The sequence below is a fragment of the Ogataea haglerorum genome, assembly GCF_019207285.1.
Source record: "Ogataea haglerorum isolate 81-453-3 chromosome Unknown 81-453-3_NODE_7_length_556738_cov_96.333754, whole genome shotgun sequence".
Lineage (NCBI taxonomy): Eukaryota > Fungi > Ascomycota > Pichiomycetes > Pichiales > Pichiaceae > Ogataea > Ogataea haglerorum.
In genome coordinates this window covers 380985-405455 of record NW_025065157.1, presented here as the reverse complement: position 1 = coordinate 405455, position 24471 = coordinate 380985, and the positions used below count along the sequence as shown (strand labels likewise).

The following is a 24471-nucleotide window of genomic DNA, read 5'->3' as shown; positions in this document are numbered from 1 at the left end:
TTTAGAAAGAAAGATGCTGCAATCTACGCTGAAGTTGATCTTCTTCAACTTTTGGAACTGCGTCCGCTGCAATACTCAGCTTGGCCCTGCTCAGTTCTAAGCCTTGAAGTAATAGACAAGCCTTGCATATTCTGTTGGTAGACAGATATCCGCATCTTTCGCAACGGTTTCCGTTGTTTTGCAATGACACAGAACCGTCCAAGCGAATCTCCGTTTCTTGGTCTTGAAGAGCAGGTGTTTTAGGCCCCGGTCTTTTCTTCCTCTGCTTCAGTTTAAAGTGCTCCCCCGAGTAAATGATATCCAAAATGCAGGAAGGCCGCACGCTTTCGAGGTTCTTCATCAACACTCTTGCAGTCCCTCTGAACGCTTCTGGCGCATAAGTGCACTCTGTGCTGAAATAATCGAGTTTCTTGTAGTGAGCGTAGAGAACGATCTCCTTTTGGTAGCAGTACTTGAACGGTTTCGATCTCTTGATTGGCGATCCTGTGGACTTTGTTGTGATGTTGGTGGAGCTCTCCAAGCGCGCGGTATCTCCTCTAAGTAAGTTCATCAGCACCGTTTCTGCCATATCGTCTGCGTTGTGCCCAGTTACCACATGACTAATTCCCAGCTTCATTGCTCCTCTGTCCAAAGCCTGTCGTCTTAGAACACCACAGTATGTGCACGATGACTTCACCCCTGAACATGATACAATCTCATCCATCGTCCAGTTGTATAGGTCTTTGTAAGAAACGATTTCCAAAGGCATTTCATACTGCTGCTGGTTTCTCTTCACTGTTGCGAGGGAGTCGTCTCTGTATCCTACAATACCCTCATCAATACTAAGAAGCACCAAATGAATTCCATAGTTGTATCTTTCGTTCAGAGTTTTGAGAATGGAAGCCAATACTGTGGAATCCTTTCCTCCAGAAGCCCCTATAGCCACCGTCTCTCCAGGCTGAAATAGTTTTTCCTTCTCTATCGTTAGATGGACTTCTGTCTCAAAAACATGGAAGAAACACTCTTTGCACAGCTTTTGCAGGTTCTTCGGCCGGCGCATTACGGCCTTGCTGGCCTCGCAGCGCTCGCAGAGATTAGAGGTCCTGGAGGGCATGGCAGAAGAAATGAAATTTATTTTTTCTAGCACAGCCCAAATCAAACGTTCATTTGTAATGTACGTCTCAACAATAAGACTTACCATTTTCCTGTTTGTCACGACGGCTCTTGCTTCAGTGGTGGAGCTGGATACGTCCAACTTCAATGATTTGGTCTTGAACTCGGGCAAAAACACTCTGGTGAAGTTCTATGCCTCGTGGTGCAGCCACTGTTCTAAGCTGGAACCTGTTTGGGAGGAATTGGCCACTGCTTACGAGAAAGAGCCAAATGTACAAATCGCTCGCATTGACGCCGACAAACACCAAAAGGTGGGCAAGCAGTATGGCATCGATGGATACCCGACGATAAAACTCTTCAAGAAGGACGACGTTCAGCATCCCATAGAGTTTGAGGGCGCCAGATCTGTGGAGTCCTTCACCAACTTCATTTCTGCCCACACTGGTGTGAAACCTCCTGGCTCTGCCCCTTCTCTCGTGGTGAAGCTGAATGATTTGAACATTGAGGATATTGTCGGGCACAAAGATGCTTTTATTGCTGTCACCGCAGACTGGTGCGGCCATTGCAAGAGACTCAAGCCAACTTGGCAGAAACTTGCAGAAATCTACCAAGGTGACTCTGACGTTGTTATCATTGGACAAGTTCAGGTCACAGATCCCGAGCCATCGGAGTGGATCAAGGAAAAGTTTCAGATTCGCTCATTCCCTACCTTGCTCTACATCAAAAATGGAGACTGGCAAAACCCAGAAATTTATGAAGGCCCAAGAACTCTTGCAGCATTCACTGAATTTGTCAACGAACGAGCTGGTACCACCAGAGCCGAGGACGGTGGACTTCATCCAGACGCTGGCCTGCTACACTCCTTGGACGATCTGGTTTCCACATTTGTTGGCTCGACAAAACAAGAGCGTGTGAAGCTAGCCAATAAACTGACAGAAGCACTTAACAATCTCAAGAAGGAGCACAAATATGCCAAAGAAATCAGATATTACACGAAGCTCATCAACAGTCTAGTCAACGGCCCTTACGACTTCATTCCTCGAGAGATTGCTAGACTGGAGAAAATGTTGAACGAAGATCTTGCTCCTGAGGCCAGAGACTCGGCGCTTTTCAGACTAAACATACTGAGGTACTTCAACAGCTGTGTTACACCAAATACACATAAATAAGAATCACCACGTGACAGCATACTGGCGAGCATTTCTCACCAGCTCGGGGAATACTTTTCCTTTGCCAATGGTCTCTTGTAGTATTGGCTTGACATTAAGAGGAGTACACCGCGCAAACCATACGAATTCTCCCTCGCGATTATAAATAAGCACATTAGCAGCAAACTTGTGGCCTCCAACATGGTTTACGAAAATCACTGGAACTCCACCAGGTCTGTCATCTCCAGGATCTCGATATAGCTCAAGCTCACGCAGCTGGGAGTCAAATTCTTTCTTCATGATAGGAGCAGTAATGCCACATTTCTTATCTCTTGTACGATGGGAACAGAGCAAAATGTATGATTTACTCTGGTCTCTCTCAATGATGCAGTCATGCACTAATTCTGGAAGCGGCTGTTGATTGACAAATGTGCCAATTAGCTCTTTCAGAACGGCTTCACAGTTGTCTATGGTGATGCCCTTGCACCACACGAAGTATGGCATGAGCAGCACGTCACATTTCTCCTGTTTGCTGTAGGCCTCGAATTCATGAGTATTCAAAGCCAAGGAAGTAGTGTTGATCTTTGTCGAGAGATTAAAATTTTTGGATATTATGCCATTGACAGTATGAGAGATTTTGGCCAATACGGTGTTCCGAGCATCAAACGGGTCGTGGCTCCAATCGGTTTTACCCGTAGATACCAAAACATGCAATTCAGGAGCTTTGGCACTCTCCCAAAGTGGCGTAGAGACGGCAGCGGGCGACAGTTTGAAACAAGAGGCAGAGTAATGGGTGTGACACTCGGACGCGTCGCATGTTGCGGGCTCGTTTGACACCGGCACAATCTTCGAGACTGCGTCGACTGTTGCGTCGGAGCTATTCAGAAACTTCTTGAGCACAAACATTATGTCGATCTTTTCATTATCCTACTTGCCTGTATATTTAAGAAAAAAAATCCTTATCGTTCTGATCTCCGGCTTTTTCAATTATGGAAAATACCGAATTCCAGTAAAAGCCACACAAAAATATACGGCCTTAGTCTTCACAGTCGGCAGAAGAAAGGATGTCGTACTCATCCATCAATGAGGTGTCGTCTGCTGAGTGACATGTGTCAGAAAGATCTCCATCCACCATAACGAATTCCGGCTCCGATTCTTTCAAGGTGCTGTCCGTTTCTTCCATATGTTCCCTAGGCACGGATTTCAGATCACCCAGAGCAACAAGCAAAGAGACGGCCTTTCCGGAGTTGAAATCTAAGCCACCCTTTGCGACCAGTGCCTGGTCCTCCCAAACTTCTGTGCTGAAAGTTAGGCTGCCGTTCAGAATTGAATTGGTGTTGGAAAACGGATCACCCAAGTCTGCAACATCGAGCGTCACATACCGAGTACTTCCGCTTTTAAACACATTTGAGGTGATCATGAATGTCTTCTTGACCTCTCCAGCACATATTTTGAGCTCGGGTTTCAAGATATCGCGCGAAAGCCGATTCTTAAGGGCCAACTGAAAATTCCCCGAATCCTGCTTCGTGCAAGAAACTTCGATGCCTATGCTACCTGGGTTGCAGGTTTTCAACATATTGTGATCTTCGATCAGTTGGACAAGAAGGGCAATCTTTTCATCTTCGGGAGCGTCCACCATTTCTAAAAGAGAATCGAACTGGGCGCACTTAAAAGTCAACTCTTTGAGCTTCTCGCCATTGTTTGCTCCCAATTTTAATAGCTCGTCTGAAACATTCTTATCATAAACATGAGCTGATTCGATAGATAGCAATGGAGACATGGAGTCCATGTCCATCCTAGGTAACGTCTCGTTAATCGGATCGGAACCTGATTCGCAAGCAAGATCAATTCTCTGCAGCTGATGCTGACTCGTGTGGCCATTGATCTCCACATTTTTGGCCTCACAATTCGAACATAGGTCAAAGTTTGCACATTGCGTACATTTGTACCGGGTCTCGGTAATGTGAGCATCGCATCCGTCGCAGAAAACATTTATATAGGCAGACTTGAATTCAGAACTCTTGGAAGGCTCGTTCATTCTCAGGATGATCTTGGACAAATTGGTGTCCACCAAGCTTCCCAAGAACTTAAGAATGTCCAAGCTGCTCAAATTGTCGGAGATCGAGTTGCTCAAATTTCTTAGATTTCTGTTGTCGTTGCTGCTAAATAGATCCTCAATGCGTTTCAGAATCTTCTGAACCTCTGCAGTATAATCGATACCTTCTTTTTCCTCCTTAGCTACAGTCTTGATGAACACGTTCAATTTCAGGTGGTTCTTCACAGTCAGACTCCTTTTCAAACTGGAAAAATCATCAACGGAGGCAAGTTCTACATAACGGCCTGATTTCTTACTCTTCCTCTGCAATTCAATGTCCTCTGTCGAACACGAGGTCAATGTGCTCTTCAATTGAGGTTCCGTTGCATGAGTGCGAATTTCCTTAATGATCTGTTCCTTGGACAGCAGTTTATTTCTGTCAGTACTGAAAACCAGCTTCCGTGATATGCCATCACCGATAATTGTCGCCTTGACAGCAATGTCGATACCTGAAAACAACCCGTTATTCATATTATAACCCATTCAATACCAATCCCAATCTCCTATACAAACCAAATCCGTCAAACCGAGCCGTATTTATCACGTCAACCCAAAAGCGTAAAACCTTGCTATCCCTTAATTATTTGCCTCCTTTGATAAGATTAATAAAAACACCACCCCGCCGCCGTCGACCGGCGTGTCGACCGTTGCGTGTCTACGTCGATTCTATAAAAAGATGTTTTTGATCCATAAACAAAAAAAAACTAAGAGTCCCAAAACGATTTTAGCATACAGAAGTCGATCGCTACAATCATGATTTGGTTGCCGCTCTTATCGTCTCTTCTTCTGGGGTCCGTAAAGGGACTTGACCTGGATACGACTTCACAAGATTCTGTTTGCGATGCAGCCACGTTGATCGTCGATGGTATTATGGACTATTACGAAGGAATTCGCTATGGAGGAACCGTGGGTATGTTTCAACCTCCTTACTACTGGTGGCTTGCGGGAGAAGTCTTTGGTGGTTTGATTGACACGTGGTATTTTTGCGAAAATGATACCTACGAGACGATCATTTATGACGCCTTACTAGCCCAAATTGGTCAAGATAAAGACTACATGCCTTCCAATCAGACTGCAACTGAGGGTAACGATGATCAAGCGTTTTGGGGACTTGCGGCTCTCGAGGCCGCTGAAAGAAATTTCACCAACCCTTCTGGAGAATATAAGGACGTTTCTTGGATGGGACTGGCCCAAGCAGTGTACAATACCATGTGGTCCAGATGGGATACCACTAACTGTGGTGGAGGCTTGAGATGGCAAATTTTTACATGGAATACGGGCTACGATTACAAGAACTCTGTCTCCAACGCTGGTCTGTTCAACATCGCTGCGAGAATAGCCCGATACACGTCCAATGATACCTATGCTGACACTGCGAAGACTATTTACGATTGGCTCAGAGATGTGAATTTCATCTCCTTGAACGGAAACGGCTACCAAGTTTATGATGGTGCGAAAATCGGAACTGATAACTGTTCTACCCTGTCCAAAGCCGAGTGGACCTATAACTACGGCATCTTGATAGGTGGTTGTGCATACATGTACAATTATACTGAGGACCAAAGTTGGTTGACTGAAGTGGGAAGATTTTACGAGGGCATCTCGGCAACTTTCCTTAACAACTCGATCATTTATGAGCGCCAGTGTCAAGAATCAGGAACTTGTAACAATGACCAAAGATCGTTCAAGTCGGTGTTCAGTCGTATGCTTGGAGCAACGGCCAAGCTGGTTCCCGAATACCATGACAAGATTATGGACATTATTACTGCCTCTGCTAAAGGAGCCGCCGAGTCCTGTAGCGGAGGAAGCGATGGACACACGTGTGGAATGAACTGGGCATATGGGGGATGGGACGGTTGGTACGGTCTCGGTGAGCAAATCTCGGCCCTCGAAGTGATCCAAAATCTGCTTATAGATAAGCACGATGCTCCGTATTCTTACTACGGAGGACGCCGCACCAATGGCACCAGCTCTTCCCGCGGAGGCGGTTCGTCGAACATAGACAACGAGGCGGGCACCAGCGCGGATGACGAGTCCCTGAACGCAAACTCCATGAGAATCAAATCAAAGGATCGTGTCGCAGCCGGAATAATTACAGGAATTGTTTTGGCCATTGTGATTGCGCTCACTGTTTGGATGCTTGTGTGAAACTCAACACTTTTCTAATATCCAAAAGGGAAGAAACAACAAAAAACTTCTGATCGATTTGTCGCACCGTTTCTGTGTCGCCAAGAAGGCCGGAGGTATGGTCTCTGTCGATCATGATAGAGCCCATACCGGCGTCAAGTGCACAATTTACATCGTTCTCCATGTCTTCGCCGACATGCCACGCTTCGTCAAGACTTACTGGATTTCTTCTTTGTACGTGTTCCAATATTAGTTTAAAAAATCTGCTGTCAGGCTTGTATGTCTCTAGATCGTAGCTAAGAAAGATATCTTGCGGTTTGAAAAAGTTGCCGAGCCCAAATTCGTCGATTATAAGTCGCACAATTCTTCGCTCTGCATTAGAGGCGATACATGTTTGAACTTTTGAATTCTTGATTGAGTTCAGAAAAGGCTGGACATCGTCAAATACTTTGTAGGCCTCTCGTGTCTCAAAATGCTTGATTATGTCATCGATAAACTCGTAGTTGCCACCATAAAGCGTAACCAAAACGTAACGCCAGAAAGTGTCTATCGGCATATGTGCTGCTTTGCCATAGTTTGGATATTTCTGCCACACGCTCTGGAATGCGCTTTTGAACCGTCGCTTAAATTCCCCCGTCTCCATAACTGCGTCAGAGCTGATTGCGCCTGCGATACGATTGTAAGCTACTGCAATTGGCTCTCGAGGCGTGTACAAAGTATCATAAGCGTCCATTGTCAATAAAGAACATCGTGGAAGCTTAAACTTAGTGGCGGTATTCATTGCGTTCTAATATACAAATAATAAACTATTATTTTTCAGTACGCTTTGCGTCTGCGTCTCTTTCTTGCGATGCGATTTTTATATTTCTGTTCACACTCAGGACTGCAAAACCAGCGTTTGTCACCTGGATCTGCGTATAGCCCAACGCATTTGTAGTGGAACCACTCTATCGGACAAGATGAGTTGTCGCACGCGATCATCTTACCCATACTTGGGCCTCGGCATACGCAGTACTGTTCTTGAGGCGGTGTTTTCGGAGCTGGCGATGGGGTCGGTGCAACTGGCGACTCTGTTCCTAGCTTGATAGAAATGCGAGTGTGGTTTTCATGCTTTTCGACCTTCTCTCTCGTCTCCTTTTTCTCTTTGATTTTCTTCTTGACCCTACTATCTCCAGCGCTGAGAACTATTTCTCGTTTCTGGGCCAGAGGATCCTCGTCGTCGGCATCAGAATCATCTTGAACGGTGGCGACGAATTTGCGTTTGAAGCGAGTAAACTCTTCCCACGTTCGTGTGTTTTGTTGGTTTCTGGAATCCTTGAGAATGTCCATTAGGTGTAGTTCGTTGGAGGATAACCTTTGATGGTGAGCCAAAATCTGTGACAACTGTTCTGCTTCAGCAACAAGTTCCCTCGAGTTGCGTAGAAGGAGGCCCCTCAAGTTCGCGATATCGCGCAATGTCTCTACTTTTGTGATCTTGCCCGGTCTTTGATCCCTTAACAATGAGTCTAGCTGACTTCGTATCTCCTCGTTCTTCAAGCTCAGGGATTGAGTGACCCACAATGATCGCACTATATCGCAGGGCAAGTGGTCCAGAAAAGAAATAAATGCATTATTGGCGTTGACGACAGTGCTGACATTTACATCAGCAGTCATGGTGCTGATGTTTTTCCTTCCTTAAGGGAAAAAAAAATTAATTCACAAAATTTTTTTCCTTACACCATGAAGCGAAGGTTGCAAGTTTCGAGGGTGGCCAATATCATGCCTCTAGCTATTCACCCGGTATTGGGCGCTTGGCTTTTCGATGAAACAGAAAGTTCACAATTGTGCGCTACCAGCTTTGTCTAGTCTGCAGCGTTCGCAATATTGCATCTCGTTTCCCCGAGAATCTACTCAGAACCATCGACGCTGGTCAAGATAGTCAGTTTAGATAGATATACATAGGTTATAGACAATCAAGAACCAAAGCTCCTCAGAACGGACAATCTCATTAGTCTATAATTTGGAATGCTGACGTTTATTTCTTTGGTGGATGGAAGGTGATCTTTCTGTGCTTGATTGGAGTCCACTTGAACTTCTTCACCCAGACAGACAGGAAGTAGAGGGAGGTGACAATGATTAAAGCCTTGACACCAAGTCTCTTTCTCTCATCGTGTTCAGGCTCAGCGGCCCAGTTCAAGAATGTTGTAACATCCTTGGCCATCTGCGATGTGGTAGCTGGAGTGCCATCTTCGTACTCAACAAGGTCGTCGAACAAGACTCTACCCATGGCAATAGAACCACCTGGGAAGTATGGATTGTAGTTGGCACCTGGAGGCAGCTGGACACCGGCTGGTGGCTCCTCTGGGTAGCCAGTCAACAACGAGAAAATGTAGTCACAACCACCGTGTCTGGCCTTGACAATCAGCGAGAGATCAGGAGGAAGGGCACCCTGGTTGGCAGCTCTGGCGGCCTGTTCGTTGGCATAAGGACCTGGGATGTAGTCGGCAAGCTTACCTGGTCTCTTTCTTGGGTTACCTTGGTCATCTGGTTCATCGTCGTATTCGAACTCTTCAGCCATGGCTCTGACTTCATTCTGAGTGTGCGAAACACCAACAAGCGTTCTCCAAGCAACTCTGTCTAATGAATGGCATGCTGCACAAACCTCTCTGTAAACTTGGAAACCTCTTCTAATGGAGGCATGGTCAAACGTATCGAACATACCGCCGTGAGACCATCCGTACTCTGGAGCGTGCAAACCGTGCTCGGCCGCAGTCATGGCCTGAGCAGTTTGGGAATCCTGGTAAAGAACATAACCAGAAGCGAGACCGACAGTAGCAATGACACCCTGCACTACTCTCTTGGTGTTGGAAGACACTGAAGTCTTTGCGGTAGAAAAGGCTCTGAGTCTCAATGGTCGCCGCAACGAAGATCCAAGTTGGGAATACATCTTAAAGCTCTATCGAGTGTCTGAGGACAAAAGATATTTTGCAAAAAAGTTTGAGGTTTCCGGCCAACCACCGCTCAGGAATTTTCTCACCAGAGCCACTCTCGCACCAAGGCCAGTAAACAATTGTGCACCTACCGAGTCGAAAAAATTTCAAGCAGCCAATAGAAGCCGGTATAAAAGTCAAGCTCTGTGCGACCCGTTAACTTGGCAGCTGGTGCAGGGGTGTTCTACCAACTGGCTGAAAAGTAGTCTTCATGTGGTTTCCCGTTTCCTCGCCCGTCTGGTGCAGAGATGCTTCGCGTCTAACGCGAAATCTCGATGTTACGTTTTCGTTATTCTCATGGCAAATACCGAAGAGCAGGCGTACCTTGATCTATGCCAGCGCATCATCAGCGAAGGCGAGCACCGCCCGGACCGCACTGGAACCGGTACTTACTCCATTTTCGCTCCTCCGCAGCTACGTTTCTCGCTGAAGAACGATAAACTCCCTCTACTGACAACCAAAAAGGTGTTTTTCAAGGGTATTCTTCACGAACTCCTTTGGTTTATTGCTGGTGAGACAGATGCCAAGAAACTGACGGAGAAGGGGGTCAAAATATGGGAAGGAAACGGGTCTAGGGAGTATCTTGACTCGCTCGGCCTGACCCACAGACGAGAAGGCGATCTCGGTCCAGTATATGGCTTCCAATGGAGACATTTCGGCGCAGAATATGTCGACTGCGACGCCGACTACACAGGTAAAGGCTACGATCAGCTGGCTAAAATTATTGAGACTCTCAGAACCAACCCATACGACAGAAGAATCATCTTGAGCGCGTGGAATCCTCCGGCTTTCAAAGATATGGCCCTGCCACCGTGCCATGTTTTCTGTCAGTTTTATGTTAGTTTCCCAAAGAACTCCAAACCGCAGCTTAGTTGCATCATGTACCAGCGCTCCTGTGACATGGGTCTTGGCGTGCCATTTAACATAGCCTCATATGCTCTTCTAACACATATGATCGCACACGTCGTGGATATGGAGCCAGGCGAATTTATCCACACCATGGGTGACTCGCACGTGTATTGCGATCATGTGGACGCCCTCAAGGAGCAGCTCAAGCGGGATCCCCGAGCATTTCCAACACTGAAAATCAATAGAAAAGTGACCTCCATCGATGATTTCAAATTTGAAGACTTTGAAGTGAAGGACTACGATCCACATGGGCCAATTAAGATGCAGATGAGTGTGTAGCGCATTAATTAATCTCTTCTATACCTCTAGCTGTGCGACGGAAACTCATGCTTTTTCTACGCTGTCGGTTCAAGTTCTCTTGGTCGGCATTGACCGTAGTCTCCATAAACTCGAAAACCGAATCTGCTGGAGTTTCGTCCCGATTCTGCGGTTGAGCGGGAACATTCGAATCCATTTGCGACAATGGTTCCCTTTGCGTTTTGCGGCTTCTTTTGACTCCTATAATAGTGGCTCGCCGTGACTTAGCGTCTGAAGAATCTCCGATGATGGATTTTCTTCGTAGCTTCCGAATTGAGTGGTGAGGCGAAAAAGATTTGCGCTTACTTGCACGAGTGGGCATCGAGAGCGGGTCAATATTGTCTTGGAAAACAATTGGGCGTTTTGGTTTCAAGAGCTGTTCCGGAGACGAGCTCTGTATTTCAATTGCTTTCGTTTCTCTTCCTTTTGATTGCGGAGGGGTTGCCAGAAGCTCAGGAGAACCATTCATGTCTGAAGGCAGACGAGGTGGCAACTCTTCATGCAGAACTTCCTCAACATCTGCAGGTCTAGGTATTTCTTGAACGGTCTCTTTGGGCGTGGCTTTTTCGGTTTCAACGGTATCTGGCGTGCAAAGATCGTTGACAACTGGGCGCTCAGGTTCAGGGGTTGGGATCACGACAGGCATTTGCGGGTCAACAGTTTCTGCTCGTATCGAAAGGCTTCTTCTCCTTCGTTTCCAACGTTCCGTGCTTTGCTGTTCTCGATTCCTGATTTCTTGTATCTTTGCCTCTTTTAGTTCTCTTAGTCGGCTTTCAGCTATAGTTTCACTGACAGATAGTTCGCGGCGCATTCGATTGATCTGCGACAGTATACTCTCAAACTTTTCGATGACGTCTATTTCCAGTGAGTCCAGACTCTTCCCAAAGTGATCCCTCACTTTAACCTCAGCATTTCTTAGAGAAAGATTGTCGCTTTGGGCGGATGCCAATTGGTCCTCCAACTTACTGATCCTTGCCATGAGTTCTGAATTCTTCGTGGCTAGCACCTTGTTCTGTTGAAGGAAGCGCCTTTTCACAAAATCCAATTCAATTGAGTTGGATGAGACGCCCGAAGTTGTGCATGTTGTTGGCTTCGTATGCCCAGAAAGATCTCGGGATACTGCCGGATTATTAGCTAAACGAGCCATCTTAGCAAATGGTTGGCGAGGTTTATTTTTTTATTTACATTTCACTATAAGTCGATCGACCGTGTCGCGACCAACGCATAACCAATATACCACGAAGTGAAAAGATTGAATTTACTCTATACCCGCCAGGCTCTACAAACCGCTAAATGTTTCATAAAACAAAGAAAACATTGAACTTTATATCATGATTAGACCGCAGAATCTAATTGACCTCGATCAGTCTACCCTCGTATGGTTGCAGCTTGCCTGTGATGTTGTTGGCAATATTAGACAGGAGCAGTTTTCCCTCAGGGACTGGGTATTCGACCTCTCTATCAGTAAAGTTCAAAACAACAGCCATCTTTTTTTGGCCCTTGTTGCTGGTCTTGGTGTAATGGAAGACCTCCTGGTTATCGTAATTTTGCACCTCGAAACGGCCAAAAGTCAACGTCTCTGGGTAAAGTTTTCTAGTCTTGATGGCAGTTCTGTAAAAGTTCAGCACAGAGTTAGGGTCATCCTTTTGCGAAGCAACGTTGATGTCTTTGTAGTTGTCGTTAATTCTCATCCAAGGCTTACCTCCGAAACCACCGTATTCAGAAGAATCCCATTGAACTGGAGTCCTGGCGTTGTCTCTTGCCAGTAGATTGATGACCTTTAGCAGCTCGGCCTTCTCCTCATCAGAGTGCTCCGTCTCATTGAATGCGTTCCAGTAGTTAATGGTGTTAATATCCAGATATTCTGAAATATCCCATTTCTGTGGAACATTGGTCATACCAATCTCCTGACCCTGGTAGACAAACAAGGTGCCGGTCAAGGTTGTCTGCAACAGTGCCAGCATCTTTGCAGATCTGCTCCAGAACAGTTTATTGGAGGTGTTGCCGAATCTTGACACACAGCGTGGTTGGTCGTGGTTCTCGATGAAAACAGTGGACCAGGCGTCGTTCAGTTCACCGGTCTCGTCATCATAGATGAACTCTGACTGGTTGATGATAGCATCTTTGAAGTCGGTCAAGCTGAAGCCATTATATCTAAAACGGTCGCTCTTGTCAGATCCAACTTCAACTGTGTCGAATAAGAACATCATGTTCATCTCCTTCTCTTTCGCAGAGACGTACTTGAGAGCGTCCGCCTTCGAGCAGTGACCGACTTCACCCACTGTCATGGCGTCATACCTGGAAGTCACTTTCTCGTACATCTCCTTGTGGAACTCGTGGATGCGCGGACCAGAGTTGATAAGGGGACCAGCCGGCTGGTATTTCTCACCTGGATAGGTAATTGGAGCGTCCTCAAAGGTCTGCACTTTCGAGTAGAGGCCAGCAGTATCAATTCTGAAACCAGAAACGCCCTTCTCATACCAGAACTCTAGAGCAGATTTGTAGATGGCTTCACGAGTCTCTGGGTTCTCCCAGTTCAAATCAGGCTGGGTCTCAGCAAATAGGCGAAGGTAGTATTGCTTTGTCTTTTCGTCGTAGGTCCATGCAGAACCAGAAAAGAAGGAAAGCCAGTTGTTGGCGTTGTCCTTCCAGATGTACCAGTCTCTCTTCGGGTTGTCTCTGCTAGATCTGGACTCCTTGAACCAAGCGTGCTCAGACGAGGTGTGGTTGATAACGAGGTCCAGAATCAATTTCATGCCTCTCTTCTTGATCTCGGCAAGCAGTCTGTCCATATCCTCCATCGTGCCAAATTGAGGGTTGATAGCATTGTAGTCGGAGATATCATATCCCATATCGTCCAATGGCGAAGCATAGTGGGGAGAAAGCCAAATCACATCAACACCGAGAGATTTGATATGGTCGAGCTCGGAAGTAATTCCGTTCAAATCTCCAATACCGTCTCCGTTAGAATCTTTGAAGGAAGCTGGCCAAACTTGGTAGACAACGACGGATTGCCACCAAGGCTTTTGAGACTCGATAGTCATAATAAGGAAATAATATTGTCAAGAGAGATTAAAAAAATTGTGGAGGCGGAGGCTCTTTATATGGCTTGAGCTTACTAAAGACATTCTCTACTGAAGCGAGCGAGAGGCTTTGGTACCCTCCCAACTTCCCGAAAATAAAAAAAGGACTTCCGTTTGCGTCATGGGCCCCACCTCCCGTGCACGTCCACAATTGTTTTTTGATTGTTATATGTACCCCAGAACAGGATCCTATTTCAGCGAGCATTTGATCACGATCTAATTTAATTTGAGCGAGAATTGAATTGCAGATTTAATTCTCGCTGAAATAGCTGCCGATGAGTGAATAGCAATGACGTAATTACCCTCCTAGCCAGCCACTGCGGAGTCACATCAAGCACATGGAGGCCAGGAGGAAAGCCAGAGCAATCGTCACTAAGGAGTTCCTGGTCGACCTACAAAATCAAGGTGTTTACTGTAATGATTCAAAACTCCCAAGTATATATTGGAACGGCTGAGTCCGAAGAGAATACAAAGCTGATTTGTCGTGTAATCTGCATCGTGCCTGCTTCTTAGTGCGATACTCCCGAAGATATCCCTATCCGCATACACGGAACTGTAGTTCATTTTGCCGTGGGGTGGGAATATTCGCCCAACGCGCGGGGCTATTCGTCTAACTCGTCCTAAGCTGGCTCTGTGTGCTGCGTAGCGTCGGCGTGCGTAGCCAAATTGTTTTGGTCTATGATGAACCTTTTTTTCAAGCCCCATACCCAACCCCGGAAAGTTGCCCAATTACTATTTCCCCGCAGATGCGGCCTGCCAAGAATATCTCAGCCATGCGTCATAATTCTATTTTCGCGATATTTCGTGGAGCAACTGGCTGCGCGCGCCCTATTGTGCTGATGGCTCGAATCTCATGCACAAGGCTGAGAGCTTGCTAGAGTTTGGTCTCCAGGGCGGAGCCTAGTGAAAGGTTCTCTAGCCCCTAGAGCTCAATGTAGTACACATCTCCATGATCTTACACTAGATGCACCTCCTCAAGAGCGCGGGGCTATATGCTTTTGCAAAATTCTTCAGTGCATGATTTCGCACTGGTGCTTGCATACTGCAACAATGCATATGGGGTAATCAAAACGAGTACTCGCGAGTATTCATCAAAAGTAAAAAGCATTATTCCAAGCTGTTTCTGGAAGCAAACTGGGGCCGCGATCACGCACCAAAATTGGACCGGATTCAGAATGGGCAAGCGTCTCCCCACGTCATATTTGTCTGGCACTAGGACTATATATAGTTGATACATTCTCGACAATCTGTATCCATCATGACTGAGTTCGTCGAAAACATCGAGAAGCCTGAAGAAGTTGAAGTCGTTCCAGACATCACAAAAAAAGTTAACACCTTATCTGATAGTAGTGATGACGGGAGCGGTGCTTTGAACGACTACATTGCCAGATTCGTGGAGATTTCGACGAATGCCCAGAGTAACGAGAAAAAAGAGAAACAAATGTCGCTCAAGGAAGGTCTGAAAACCTTCCCGAAAGCCGCAGGCTGGTCGATCGTGCTTTCCACAGCCATCATCATGGAGGGATACGATACCCAGCTGCTGACCAGTTTGTACTCGATGCAACCTTTCGCCAAAAAATACGGCAAATACTACCCTCACCTTGACGAGTACCAGGTCCCGGCCAAGTGGCAGACATCGCTTTCCATGTCGACCTACGTCGGTGAAATTATCGGACTGTACATTGCCGGTCTTGTTGCTGAGAAATGGGGATACAGACGTACGTTGATGGGCTTCATGGCCGCCGTCGTGGGTTTGATCTTTATTATCTTCTTTGCCGTCGACGTGCAGATGCTGCTTGCCGGTGAGCTGCTGTGTGGTATTGTCTGGGGTGCGTTCCAAACTCTTACCGTCTCGTACGCCTCGGAAGTCTGTCCCGTGGTCCTGAGAGTCTACCTCACCACTTATGTTAATGCGTGCTGGGTTATCGGACAGTTGCTTGCTGCTTGTTTGATGAGAGGCACTATGACCATGACAAACCAGTGGTCGTACAGAATTCCTTTTGCCATCCAGTGGATCTGGCCTGTTCCGATCGTGATTGGAATCTACCTAGCCCCAGAGTCGCCGTGGTGGCTGGTCAAAAAGAACAGGGACGCTGAGGCCAAGAAGAGCATCATGAGACTGCTGAGTCCAAACCAAGAGGTGCCCGACGTTGCTCCGCTAGCCGAAGCGATGCTGAACAAAATGCAGCTCACCATAAAGGAAGAGTCTTCGAAAGTATCCAACGTCTCGTACCTTGACTGCTTCAAGCACGGCAATTTCAGAAGAACAAGAATTGCGTCCATGATCTGGCTCATCCAGAATATCACTGGATCCGTCTTGATGGGCTACTCGACCTATTTCTACATCCAGGCAGGACTTGATAAAAGCATGTCTTTCACCTTCTCTATCATCCAATATGCGCTGGGTCTTCTCGGAACGTTGGCCTCGTGGCTGCTGTCGCAAAAATTGGGCCGTTTTGACATCTTCTTTTTGGGTCTCAGCACCAACACATGCATCCTGATCATTGTGGGAGGTTTGGGCTTCTCTTCGGCCAAGAGTGCATCCTGGGCAATTGGTTCGTTGCTTCTTGTCTTCACTTTTGTCTACGACTCGTCCATCGGTCCTATCACCTACTGTACTGTTGCAGAAATACCATCGTCGACAGTGCGTGCCAAGACAGTTGCCCTCGCAAGAAATTGGTACAACTTGTCTCAAATCCCGGTCTCGATTGTCACTCCATACATGCTCAATCCAACCGCTTGGAACTGGAAAGCAAAATCGGCCTGGTTATGGGCTGGCTTGTCTGTTTTCTCACTGGTCTACGTCTGGTTCGAGTTCCCAGAGACAAAAGGAAGAACGTATGCTGAGCTGGACATCTTATTCAATAACGGCATCCGTGCTCGTGACTTCAAGTCCACTCAGGTGGAAACTTTCAACCCTGACGAAATGTTGAAAAAATTGAATAATGAGGATATCATACAGGTTGTTGATGGCGACCTGAAAGCCGGTACGACCACCGCTAAGGTCTAAATGCTTGAGATGTATAGTTTCAGTTCTGCGATGTTATTTTACTGAATATGCTCTTCGACTAGTATTTTGTAACGGTCGCCCATGTGCTTGTTCCAATTTAGGGGTTGAAATATAATTTTGATCGAGGAGTTTCGTTTTACGTACGATAACATTTTGGGCGCGACTTCCCCACAAATTGAAAGCAAATAATAAAAGGTACAATATATTTGAGAATTAATTTTTCTGGGGAAACTTCTATGACTGTGAGTACCCGTGGGAAAAAGCAAACGCCTGGCCAAAAAACCCATTCTAAAAGGCCGTATATCCGACCTTGTGATGCATGCGCATTTAGAAGAGTGCGCTGCGATGCTGAGTTCAAGATGGATCGCAGATGCACCAATTGTTTCGTTCATGGAATTGAGTGTACAAACAACAGAGTCAAACAGAAATCTGGACCCAGAAAAATCCATAAAAAGACCGAAGAGGCTATTAAAAGCCTTGTAGAAGGAAGCGGCGCGATCAAAAACCTCCGATTGACCACTCCGTTCGATAACCGATCTGACTTGATCAATTCTCCCACCTGTGAGAAAAGCTCAATTTCGCTCAGCGAGATTCGACCGTACCTCAGAATTTATAAATCCCGATACTATGCGCTCTGGCCAGTCTTGTCGGTTGATGACTGCCTGAATCTTCTCAACGAAAGCTCAGTCCACATAAATGATACCGCATTTTTCATGCTGAACGCCGGCAACGCGTCGTTGTATGCTCTCTCATGTGCCTTGTGCGCAGTTATTGCAAGACACACCACCTTCTGGACCCGCGAAGAATTTGATACAGTGGCTCACTTAGGACTCAAAAGCTGTCCTCCGTCAGAGACTTATGTCAGGGAGGCAGAGAGAGCTATTTATATGTTTGACCTTGACGGGATGCTCACGGAGGATCAGGTACTAACTAACTTTTTCCTGCATATATACTTTTCATCTCTTGATGAGGACAACCTGCAAGAATTGGTCTATCTCCGACAGGCAATCAGCTGTGCACAAATGCTTCACCTTCGAGATAGCGAGGTTTTGGGAGAATCGCCAAAAGATACATCTCACAGATTCAAGAAAATCTACTACTTGCTTCTCATCACAGAGAGGTATGTCTCGTTCAAAAAGCAGCTTCCCGTGATTTTAGAGCCGACGATGCCCCTTCCTAGTTTGGAAGACGATGAAGCCCCAGATCTGTTACCTGGATTCATCGAACTTGCGCAAGTGTTCAGTGTTCCTGATTGCGCTTTCTTTAACAAGTACTCTCTCCGTCGCACTACTGCTGCACTTGATCCTTTCAGCGAGAACTTTGACCTATTGTTCAAAAACGAGTGGATCCAAGACGTGCAAACCAAGCTCTCTAGGTCCATCGTTCAAGTGCGCAACCAGTCTCAAAAGGTCAACATACTAATTTCCCGAACTTGGTTGCAATCAATTGCCTGGTTGATGGCTAGAGATCGACTTCTTCTAACGCCCACGAGTGATCAAGCCAACTTCTTTGATCCAAGATATCCTATTCATATCGCGAAAGACTTTCTGGTCCAGACGAAAGATATGCCGTACCAGGCATTTGAAACCAACGGTAGTGGTGTCATTGTGAAGCTAAGTGAAGTCGCCAACGCCCTGCAGACCTTTATCCAATTTGCTCCAGGATCGCCCGATACAGCCCTAGCGCTAGACGAGCTTGCATGCATCCACGGTATTATCATGCGGCAGAAATCCAACGGCTCGCTCGGGCCTCTTATACACACTATCACTGAGACTTTGGAAGCTCGCAGGCTCGGATTTTATCGAAGCAACTGGGATATTTCGTGTCCAAGAATAGAGCCAGCAGATTACGAAGAGAACCAAAACGAACACACAGCGGAAAACGTTGCCTCCGTCCCGGAAAATCTAAACCTGACACCTCTTCTGAGGGAGTTTGAGTTTCCAAAGTGAGCAAACACTTCCTGCTCGCATTTTCGGTACAGTTCGCTACAAGCTACAAACATCAGTATCATATCAAGAGGTCATAAAATCATTACGATTGCTATTTTGTTTCCCCTAAGGCGCTCCAGGTGTGTAGAATGGGGTATTAGGCCCCAGCTGTCCGACAAAAAACGAAGCTACGCCCATGGGTGTCGTGAGCTCATTCTGTGTCAGTGGATTGAGTTGTCCAGATGATACTTTTTCCAAAGATGCGAACAACGATGAAGAAACATCCAGTCGGACACCGGAACTCTGTCTAGGCTGCAAATTTGCTCTTGATCCGGAAAATAAATTGCTGAAAAAAGCACTGTCCTCTCTTGTATTGCAGCGTACAAGTGAGCCTGAGCCTGTTAATGCAGGTTCATAAGAAGGAAACCCAGGTGACAAATCGTCAAATGTTTCTTGCAAGCCATTCACCCTCCAAGTTTCAAGGAGTTTAGATATTTTTGTGAACAGGACTCGGGGCAAATCCAATCCAGCTTTGTACTTTAGCACCATATCGAATACAGCAGCCATTCGTTCGTAAGCCAGCACTTTGGTTTCTGTGTCAACATAGCTTTTGATCAGAATATAAAGAGAGTCTGCTATCTCCAGTAGCTTCATTGATATATCGGGTCCATTGTACCTGAACGCATGATCGGGGAGATTCTGTAAACTGCTGAGGAGCTCATTTGCGACTTTCAAAGGAAAGCGGATATCAAAGCATTCGTATTCAACCGCAGGGTTCTCGTCAGAGCTAACCAAAAAGTTCGCTGACGCTATCAACCAGGCCAAAGACTGAAGCCAAGCTTTTGAAACGATGACATTCACTTTTTGAGCACTTGTTGCAATTCGATCCACATCGATTCTAATCTGGAGCTTCTGTTGTATCTCAAGGAGCCATAGTCTTTTTAACTCTGTGGATCCGTTCAAGGTGAAGTCTTGAAACAAGTTGGTCTCTGGAATCTGGAACATGTTGTGAGTGCGGCCTGTCTCGAGCACTTTAGTATGAAGTTCAACGTAGAATTGCTTATCTGTGGCGCTGAAAATTGCACAGAGAGTGGTGAATCCGTACAACGAGTTCGAAGATTTTTCGAAGTCTGCTTCAGGAAGGGGTATGGAAGGTTCAAGAAGGACTGGCAAATTAGTTTTGAAGCTGACGTATCTTTCTGTGACCACAAGCAGATAGTAGATCTTTTTCTGTCTATGAGCCTCAAAGGGTGACAAATGAAACAGTGACTGGGGCTCGTGCATCTTTAGAACCTCTGCAAGAGAAACGGCTTCACGAAGATAAATAAGACCCCTGTGCTGTTGGCCAGGCGCAATAGCATAGAATTTATGTAGGAAGAAAGATGTCAGAAGGAGATCAATGTTTGGCGTACTCTTCAGTCTGTACTGATAAATGATCCGCCTTGCCTCTTGAGCATATAAGCCAGCATTGTCGAGATCGCTCTTGCCTGGAGTATATTCGACGAAACTGTGATACTGTGCGATAGTAGCGCACAATGCGCAACAGAGAGCATACTCTTGGGCATTGTCCTCGGCGATGGTGATACGAAAGTCGTTCGATACATTCGCTAGTTGAAACACCTGCTCCACATTCTCCAAGGAGCTCGATCGTGTCAAAACTGAAACTGTATTCTGAATTGATACCACCGGCCAGATATCATAAAATATCGAATGATATATCTCAAGATAGGTAATGATTTGTCTCAAAGAGAGCGCACACACATGAGCAGGTAATGTAGACTGAGTAGAGCTTCCCTGATCAGAAACCTTTGGGTGTTTGTTTGATCTTGCATACTTCTTTGGACCGGATTTGTGTCTCACGCGGAGGTTAGTGCAGGGCACATTGTGAGTGAGGCAATTCGAGCAGACACCCCCGGTGCAAGAATCTATATCGCACTTGACACGGCGGATGGCGCATGCATCGCAGGGTCTCGGCCGCTGTCTTTTTTTGGTGGATGGCTCTGACATAACTGTGTTCAGATAAGTTTGTTCTTGCTTGTATTCAATGTGGGGCTAAAGAAGAGCGGATCGTTTCTCGTGGGGTTAGTGAAACTCCCGCGGATTTGGTAAGTCGCACACCAAACTTCACTATCGACCGGTGTGCTTAATTGATATTGATTTTTACGAGACAACGATCTGGGTAATTCTTCTGACCAATCCAAGAGGTCTTGTCTATATTTTAGGCCCCGTCGATCGACTTCATCGCGACTCTATTAAAGAAAAGAAAAAAAAACATGGCGCGCGTTCTTATCATCATCTAAATATGGATCCCCTAAACGTGAAAGTGCAACAGAAACTCAAAGAGCTCGAAAGCCTCCAACAGATAAGAGACTTGACCAAACACCTCAACACTTCACTGGAAGAATTTGCTGGTCAAATAGAACTTCTGGGGGAAGAAGCAGGATGCATCGAAACCGTGACACAGAATTGGATGAGAATCATCAGAGCAGTTAGTCTAGCATCTAACTCTTTAACAAACTATAGGGAAGAGGACTACGAAACAGATAGACCGATGACGGAGCGCCTTGTCAGATGCAAGATAGACGAGAGTCAAAAGATCATCACCAAAAATTGACTTACTTCAATCTATTTAACCATTGTTCTAGTTTGATCTTGTTGTTCAGGTCCGACAAAAGATCGTTCTCCTTCAGCAAATCATCACGAAGGCTTTCGTCAGCCTCTAGATAATTAATATCGTCCGGATCCATCATTAGATCCTGGACTTTAGAGGGAAGTTCCATATTGAGACTCGATATCCCAGTCATCATTTCGAAATACTCATTTGTATGCACGTCAGATCCATTTAGGATTCCATCCCAATCAGTAGTCAAAAACAGCCTTTTCCATATCAAGGTTTCCAGAATCTCGTGATAATGCGAATATCCACTGAGGTTGCTTATCACTCTTGATGGATTTGAGTGCTTGATCAAATTCAACAATTTGAACAAGTTGGCGAAATTATTATGGTTGAACTCATCAAACGTCACTAATGTCAGTAACTGGACCATCTCAAACAATGCCAATTGTTGTTGCTTATCCATCTTTGCCACGATATTGCCAATCTGACTCTCAAAGCTCGTAAGCTTGTTATCGACCAAGTACCTTGACTCCTGTATAAACCCGTCTTTAGTTTTTGAATCGATCAATCTCGCATAGTTTGATTGAAGCTCAATCATTTGCAAGTGTATTTCAATCTCATCCAAAAAGCTGTCATGGTCCTCATCTAGGGATATTAGCGAAAGTTTGGCAATATTCAGCTCGAGCTTTTTCTTTTCAATTTCCTCTGACTCTGCAGTGGAAACATATGCAATTAGCTTTTCTGCTGCCTTGAAATACTCATCGTTTTCCACGTCCAGTATCCAGGCAAATTTATAGTTATTGATGTTAGAACTCAAGAACTTGCGCACGTAATCTGGATATCGAGGGAAGTAGTTGAGGATCAACTGGATCTTTCTGGTTCTAGCATAAAATCCAAACAACACCTCTGCAAATCGGTATCCATAACGCTGGAAACACTCCTCGAGTTTGAGTGTAACTAAAGCATCCCCATCTGGGGCTTGTTCTCTTTCGGAATCAATAATTTCGCATAAACTTTCCAGATCGTTGTTCTTTTCTGCGAGCTGCATTAATTCTTGTTGTTGCCCCAGAACAATGAACAATCTGACCCATCCTTCTCTATTTTTAGCTAGAAGCTCACCGTGCCCTGTGATCTCGGCATAATAGAGGAATAATGCTAGAGTTAAAACAGTTTTGCTCACGCGTGTCTTGAGCTCGCTCTCTTCAACAGCTTCCAAAACGTCAGCGTAAGTAATTGTGAGATTTTTCAAAATCTCATTCACGCTCGACAAAAACTCTCTTGCTCCCCGGAGGATGTTCGAAGACCTCGTTTCGTTGATTTCAATTTCTAAGTAACCCTCTTTCAGCACATTGGCAAGCATTTCACCGAAAAGCAATAAGTCTGCAGGGTCTTCCAGATCCGTGTTTGCTACCAGGAGTTCTAGAAAACTGATTATTGACAAAGTTGGATCCATGAAATATTCATCAACACTTTTGGACCCTATCTCTTTTCTGATTAGCTTTTCCGCGATCAATCGCAATGGTTCGATGTTGCTAAGCTTTTCGTATAGTGCACTTGAGAGTTCAACTTCCTCAACATGTCTCATAAGCTGAATCCATGTAGCCTCTTCTAACACGAAATTTTCGTTGCAAAAGTGGCCTAGTTTCTTCAGAAGATCGCCTCTTTTGTGTAGATTGACCTGCAAATGTGTGAATCCAGCTAAGTCATTGAATTTGTTCGACGTTATTTCTTGTGCAATAGCCAAAACTGCATTTTCAATATCCTCGGTGCTGACAGCCACTCTTAAAGTTGAAAGGCTAAAATCAAGTAAATTCAGGCTACTGCTGTATTGCAACGCCTGTCTTATATGACTTTTCAGAAAATCAACACTAGAAAACCTGTCCACTGTTTTTTCAACTTTGATTTGGAATATACCTTCTTCAGTCAGAACTGTTATATCATCATGCTCGTCAGTGTCATATCCGTAAAGTGCAACATCTTTATTGAAATTAATAAAATCTTCCCATCTTTCGTTTAAGCTAGACTCAATATCTACCGTAATGATGGAAGACTTGGTTATTATACTTGCAATTTGGTTTTTCACAGATAATTTTGGGAAATAATCCGTTGCACTGATGCTAGTGATCTCGTGAACGTATACCACAGAAGGATTGTCTCCTATTCTCACCATGGAAATTTGTAATCTCTTTCCAGTACTTCCTTCACAAGATGTGAGAACAATATATTCACTACTTCCCATCAGTTCAATGTCCTTTATCTTAAGAGATTCGGAGTCCAGTATCTGTTCGGCTAGGAGTGCTTTGAGGTTATAATGTGAGCTAATATTAATCGACCCATTCATCCAATCCGCAATGACTAGTTTTCCGTCCTCCTCTTGAATGCATAATTGGCATGTGACTCCATTTCTATTGGCACACTTGATAGCGATCACTTTGTTTGTGTTTTCGTATCCCGCACCGATCTGCGAGGTCAGTCCCAAAAATAGTTTCATCAATGATTTCGGTGCATAGACATCGTTCAAAATAAACTTTGCTTTTCCAAGGTGATCTCTCACCGACAATGTTAGCACACGTCTATGGCTAGTAGCAATAACTAAACCAATTCCAACAAAAAAATCGACAATCGTGACAATTTCATTTGCTGAAAGTTTGACGGTGGTTGTCTGAACGCCGTCAAAGATTTCAAGAGATGGTGACAGACTCAACGACTCAACATATCTGACCACTCCTGTAAAAGAATCCACGATCACGACACTTGTATCTTTATTACTGGAATTGGGAAAGAGTTTGACTTGGGGAAGAATACCGTGCTCATTTTTCTCGTAGCTGAATTCGAAGCATACAGGATGAATATCTCCTGAGCTATAGTTATAGATGAGAATCCTCTCGCTGGTCACCAGAACAGCTTTTCCGGTCGCAGAATCGAGAGAGCCATAGCATATGGTTTCGTCACTTTTAAGCTGCGGAAGTTCACAGGGGTATCTAGAGATAACAAATGAATCTGTGTGTACGGTTTCTATCAATCTCACCGCATGTGTCGACTGCCTTATATTAGCAGGTGTGGAACTCCTTAATCTTTCAAGGTTGAAACTGAACATGAAAGAAGATCTATAGATTTATTTGGTAAATAAAAGACACTCAGCCCCGGGTAACTCTTTTGTTTGGGATCCCAAAAAATTATTTTAAAATAATTTTCA

The 24471-nt window shown here is 45.4% G+C and overlaps 16 protein-coding genes across 16 annotated transcripts; 6 read left to right on the top strand and 10 right to left on the bottom strand.

The window, feature by feature from the left end:
• Position 1: 1 nt before the first annotated feature.
• KL911_002903 (uncharacterized protein) lies at positions 2–1093 on the bottom strand (the record flags this gene model as incomplete). The annotated part of the gene is made up of 1 exon (XM_043198024.1): positions 2–1093. One exon carries the CDS (start codon positions 1091–1093, stop codon positions 2–4), a length of 1092 nt encoding a protein of 363 aa, XP_043054501.1.
• Positions 1094–1151: 58 nt separating this feature from the next.
• Positions 1152–2261, top strand: KL911_002902 (uncharacterized protein; the record flags this gene model as incomplete). The annotated part of the gene is made up of 1 exon (XM_043198023.1): positions 1152–2261. The coding sequence occupies one exon, from the start codon at positions 1152–1154 to the stop codon at positions 2259–2261; it is 1110 nt and encodes a 369-aa protein (XP_043054500.1).
• Positions 2262–2264: 3 nt separating this feature from the next.
• KL911_002901 (uncharacterized protein) lies at positions 2265–3146 on the bottom strand (the record flags this gene model as incomplete). The annotated part of the gene is made up of 1 exon (XM_043198022.1): positions 2265–3146. One exon carries the CDS (start codon positions 3144–3146, stop codon positions 2265–2267), a length of 882 nt encoding a protein of 293 aa, XP_043054499.1.
• Positions 3147–3276: 130 nt separating this feature from the next.
• KL911_002900 (uncharacterized protein) lies at positions 3277–4818 on the bottom strand (the record flags this gene model as incomplete). Its single annotated transcript, XM_043198021.1, has 1 exon — positions 3277–4818. One exon carries the CDS (start codon positions 4816–4818, stop codon positions 3277–3279), a length of 1542 nt encoding a protein of 513 aa, XP_043054498.1.
• A 270-nt stretch (positions 4819–5088) lies between these two features.
• KL911_002899 (uncharacterized protein) lies at positions 5089–6483 on the top strand (the record flags this gene model as incomplete). Its single annotated transcript, XM_043198018.1, has 1 exon — positions 5089–6483. The coding sequence occupies one exon, from the start codon at positions 5089–5091 to the stop codon at positions 6481–6483; it is 1395 nt and encodes a 464-aa protein (XP_043054497.1).
• Positions 6484–6497: 14 nt separating this feature from the next.
• On the bottom strand, positions 6498–7243 carry KL911_002898 (uncharacterized protein; the record flags this gene model as incomplete). The annotated part of the gene is made up of 2 exons (XM_043198017.1): positions 6498–6529; positions 6613–7243. 2 exons carry the CDS (start codon positions 7241–7243, stop codon positions 6498–6500), a joined length of 663 nt encoding a protein of 220 aa, XP_043054496.1.
• A 35-nt stretch (positions 7244–7278) lies between these two features.
• Positions 7279–8115, bottom strand: KL911_002897 (uncharacterized protein; the record flags this gene model as incomplete). Its single annotated transcript, XM_043198016.1, has 1 exon — positions 7279–8115. One exon carries the CDS (start codon positions 8113–8115, stop codon positions 7279–7281), a length of 837 nt encoding a protein of 278 aa, XP_043054495.1.
• Positions 8116–8476: 361 nt separating this feature from the next.
• On the bottom strand, positions 8477–9388 carry KL911_002896 (uncharacterized protein; the record flags this gene model as incomplete). Its single annotated transcript, XM_043198015.1, has 1 exon — positions 8477–9388. One exon carries the CDS (start codon positions 9386–9388, stop codon positions 8477–8479), a length of 912 nt encoding a protein of 303 aa, XP_043054494.1.
• Positions 9389–9728: 340 nt separating this feature from the next.
• On the top strand, positions 9729–10619 carry KL911_002895 (uncharacterized protein; the record flags this gene model as incomplete). The annotated part of the gene is made up of 1 exon (XM_043198014.1): positions 9729–10619. One exon carries the CDS (start codon positions 9729–9731, stop codon positions 10617–10619), a length of 891 nt encoding a protein of 296 aa, XP_043054493.1.
• Positions 10620–10623: 4 nt separating this feature from the next.
• KL911_002894 (uncharacterized protein) lies at positions 10624–11784 on the bottom strand (the record flags this gene model as incomplete). The annotated part of the gene is made up of 1 exon (XM_043198013.1): positions 10624–11784. The coding sequence occupies one exon, from the start codon at positions 11782–11784 to the stop codon at positions 10624–10626; it is 1161 nt and encodes a 386-aa protein (XP_043054492.1).
• Positions 11785–11986: 202 nt separating this feature from the next.
• Positions 11987–13681, bottom strand: KL911_002893 (uncharacterized protein; the record flags this gene model as incomplete). Its single annotated transcript, XM_043198012.1, has 1 exon — positions 11987–13681. The coding sequence occupies one exon, from the start codon at positions 13679–13681 to the stop codon at positions 11987–11989; it is 1695 nt and encodes a 564-aa protein (XP_043054491.1).
• A 1297-nt stretch (positions 13682–14978) lies between these two features.
• On the top strand, positions 14979–16730 carry KL911_002892 (uncharacterized protein; the record flags this gene model as incomplete). Its single annotated transcript, XM_043198011.1, has 1 exon — positions 14979–16730. The coding sequence occupies one exon, from the start codon at positions 14979–14981 to the stop codon at positions 16728–16730; it is 1752 nt and encodes a 583-aa protein (XP_043054490.1).
• A 236-nt stretch (positions 16731–16966) lies between these two features.
• Positions 16967–18679, top strand: KL911_002891 (uncharacterized protein; the record flags this gene model as incomplete). The annotated part of the gene is made up of 1 exon (XM_043198010.1): positions 16967–18679. The coding sequence occupies one exon, from the start codon at positions 16967–16969 to the stop codon at positions 18677–18679; it is 1713 nt and encodes a 570-aa protein (XP_043054489.1).
• A 105-nt stretch (positions 18680–18784) lies between these two features.
• Positions 18785–20665, bottom strand: KL911_002890 (uncharacterized protein; the record flags this gene model as incomplete). Its single annotated transcript, XM_043198009.1, has 1 exon — positions 18785–20665. The coding sequence occupies one exon, from the start codon at positions 20663–20665 to the stop codon at positions 18785–18787; it is 1881 nt and encodes a 626-aa protein (XP_043054488.1).
• A 295-nt stretch (positions 20666–20960) lies between these two features.
• On the top strand, positions 20961–21272 carry KL911_002889 (uncharacterized protein; the record flags this gene model as incomplete). Its single annotated transcript, XM_043198007.1, has 1 exon — positions 20961–21272. One exon carries the CDS (start codon positions 20961–20963, stop codon positions 21270–21272), a length of 312 nt encoding a protein of 103 aa, XP_043054487.1.
• Position 21273: 1 nt separating this feature from the next.
• KL911_002888 (uncharacterized protein) lies at positions 21274–24372 on the bottom strand (the record flags this gene model as incomplete). The annotated part of the gene is made up of 1 exon (XM_043198006.1): positions 21274–24372. One exon carries the CDS (start codon positions 24370–24372, stop codon positions 21274–21276), a length of 3099 nt encoding a protein of 1032 aa, XP_043054486.1.
• Between the last annotated feature and the right edge of the window lie 99 nt (positions 24373–24471).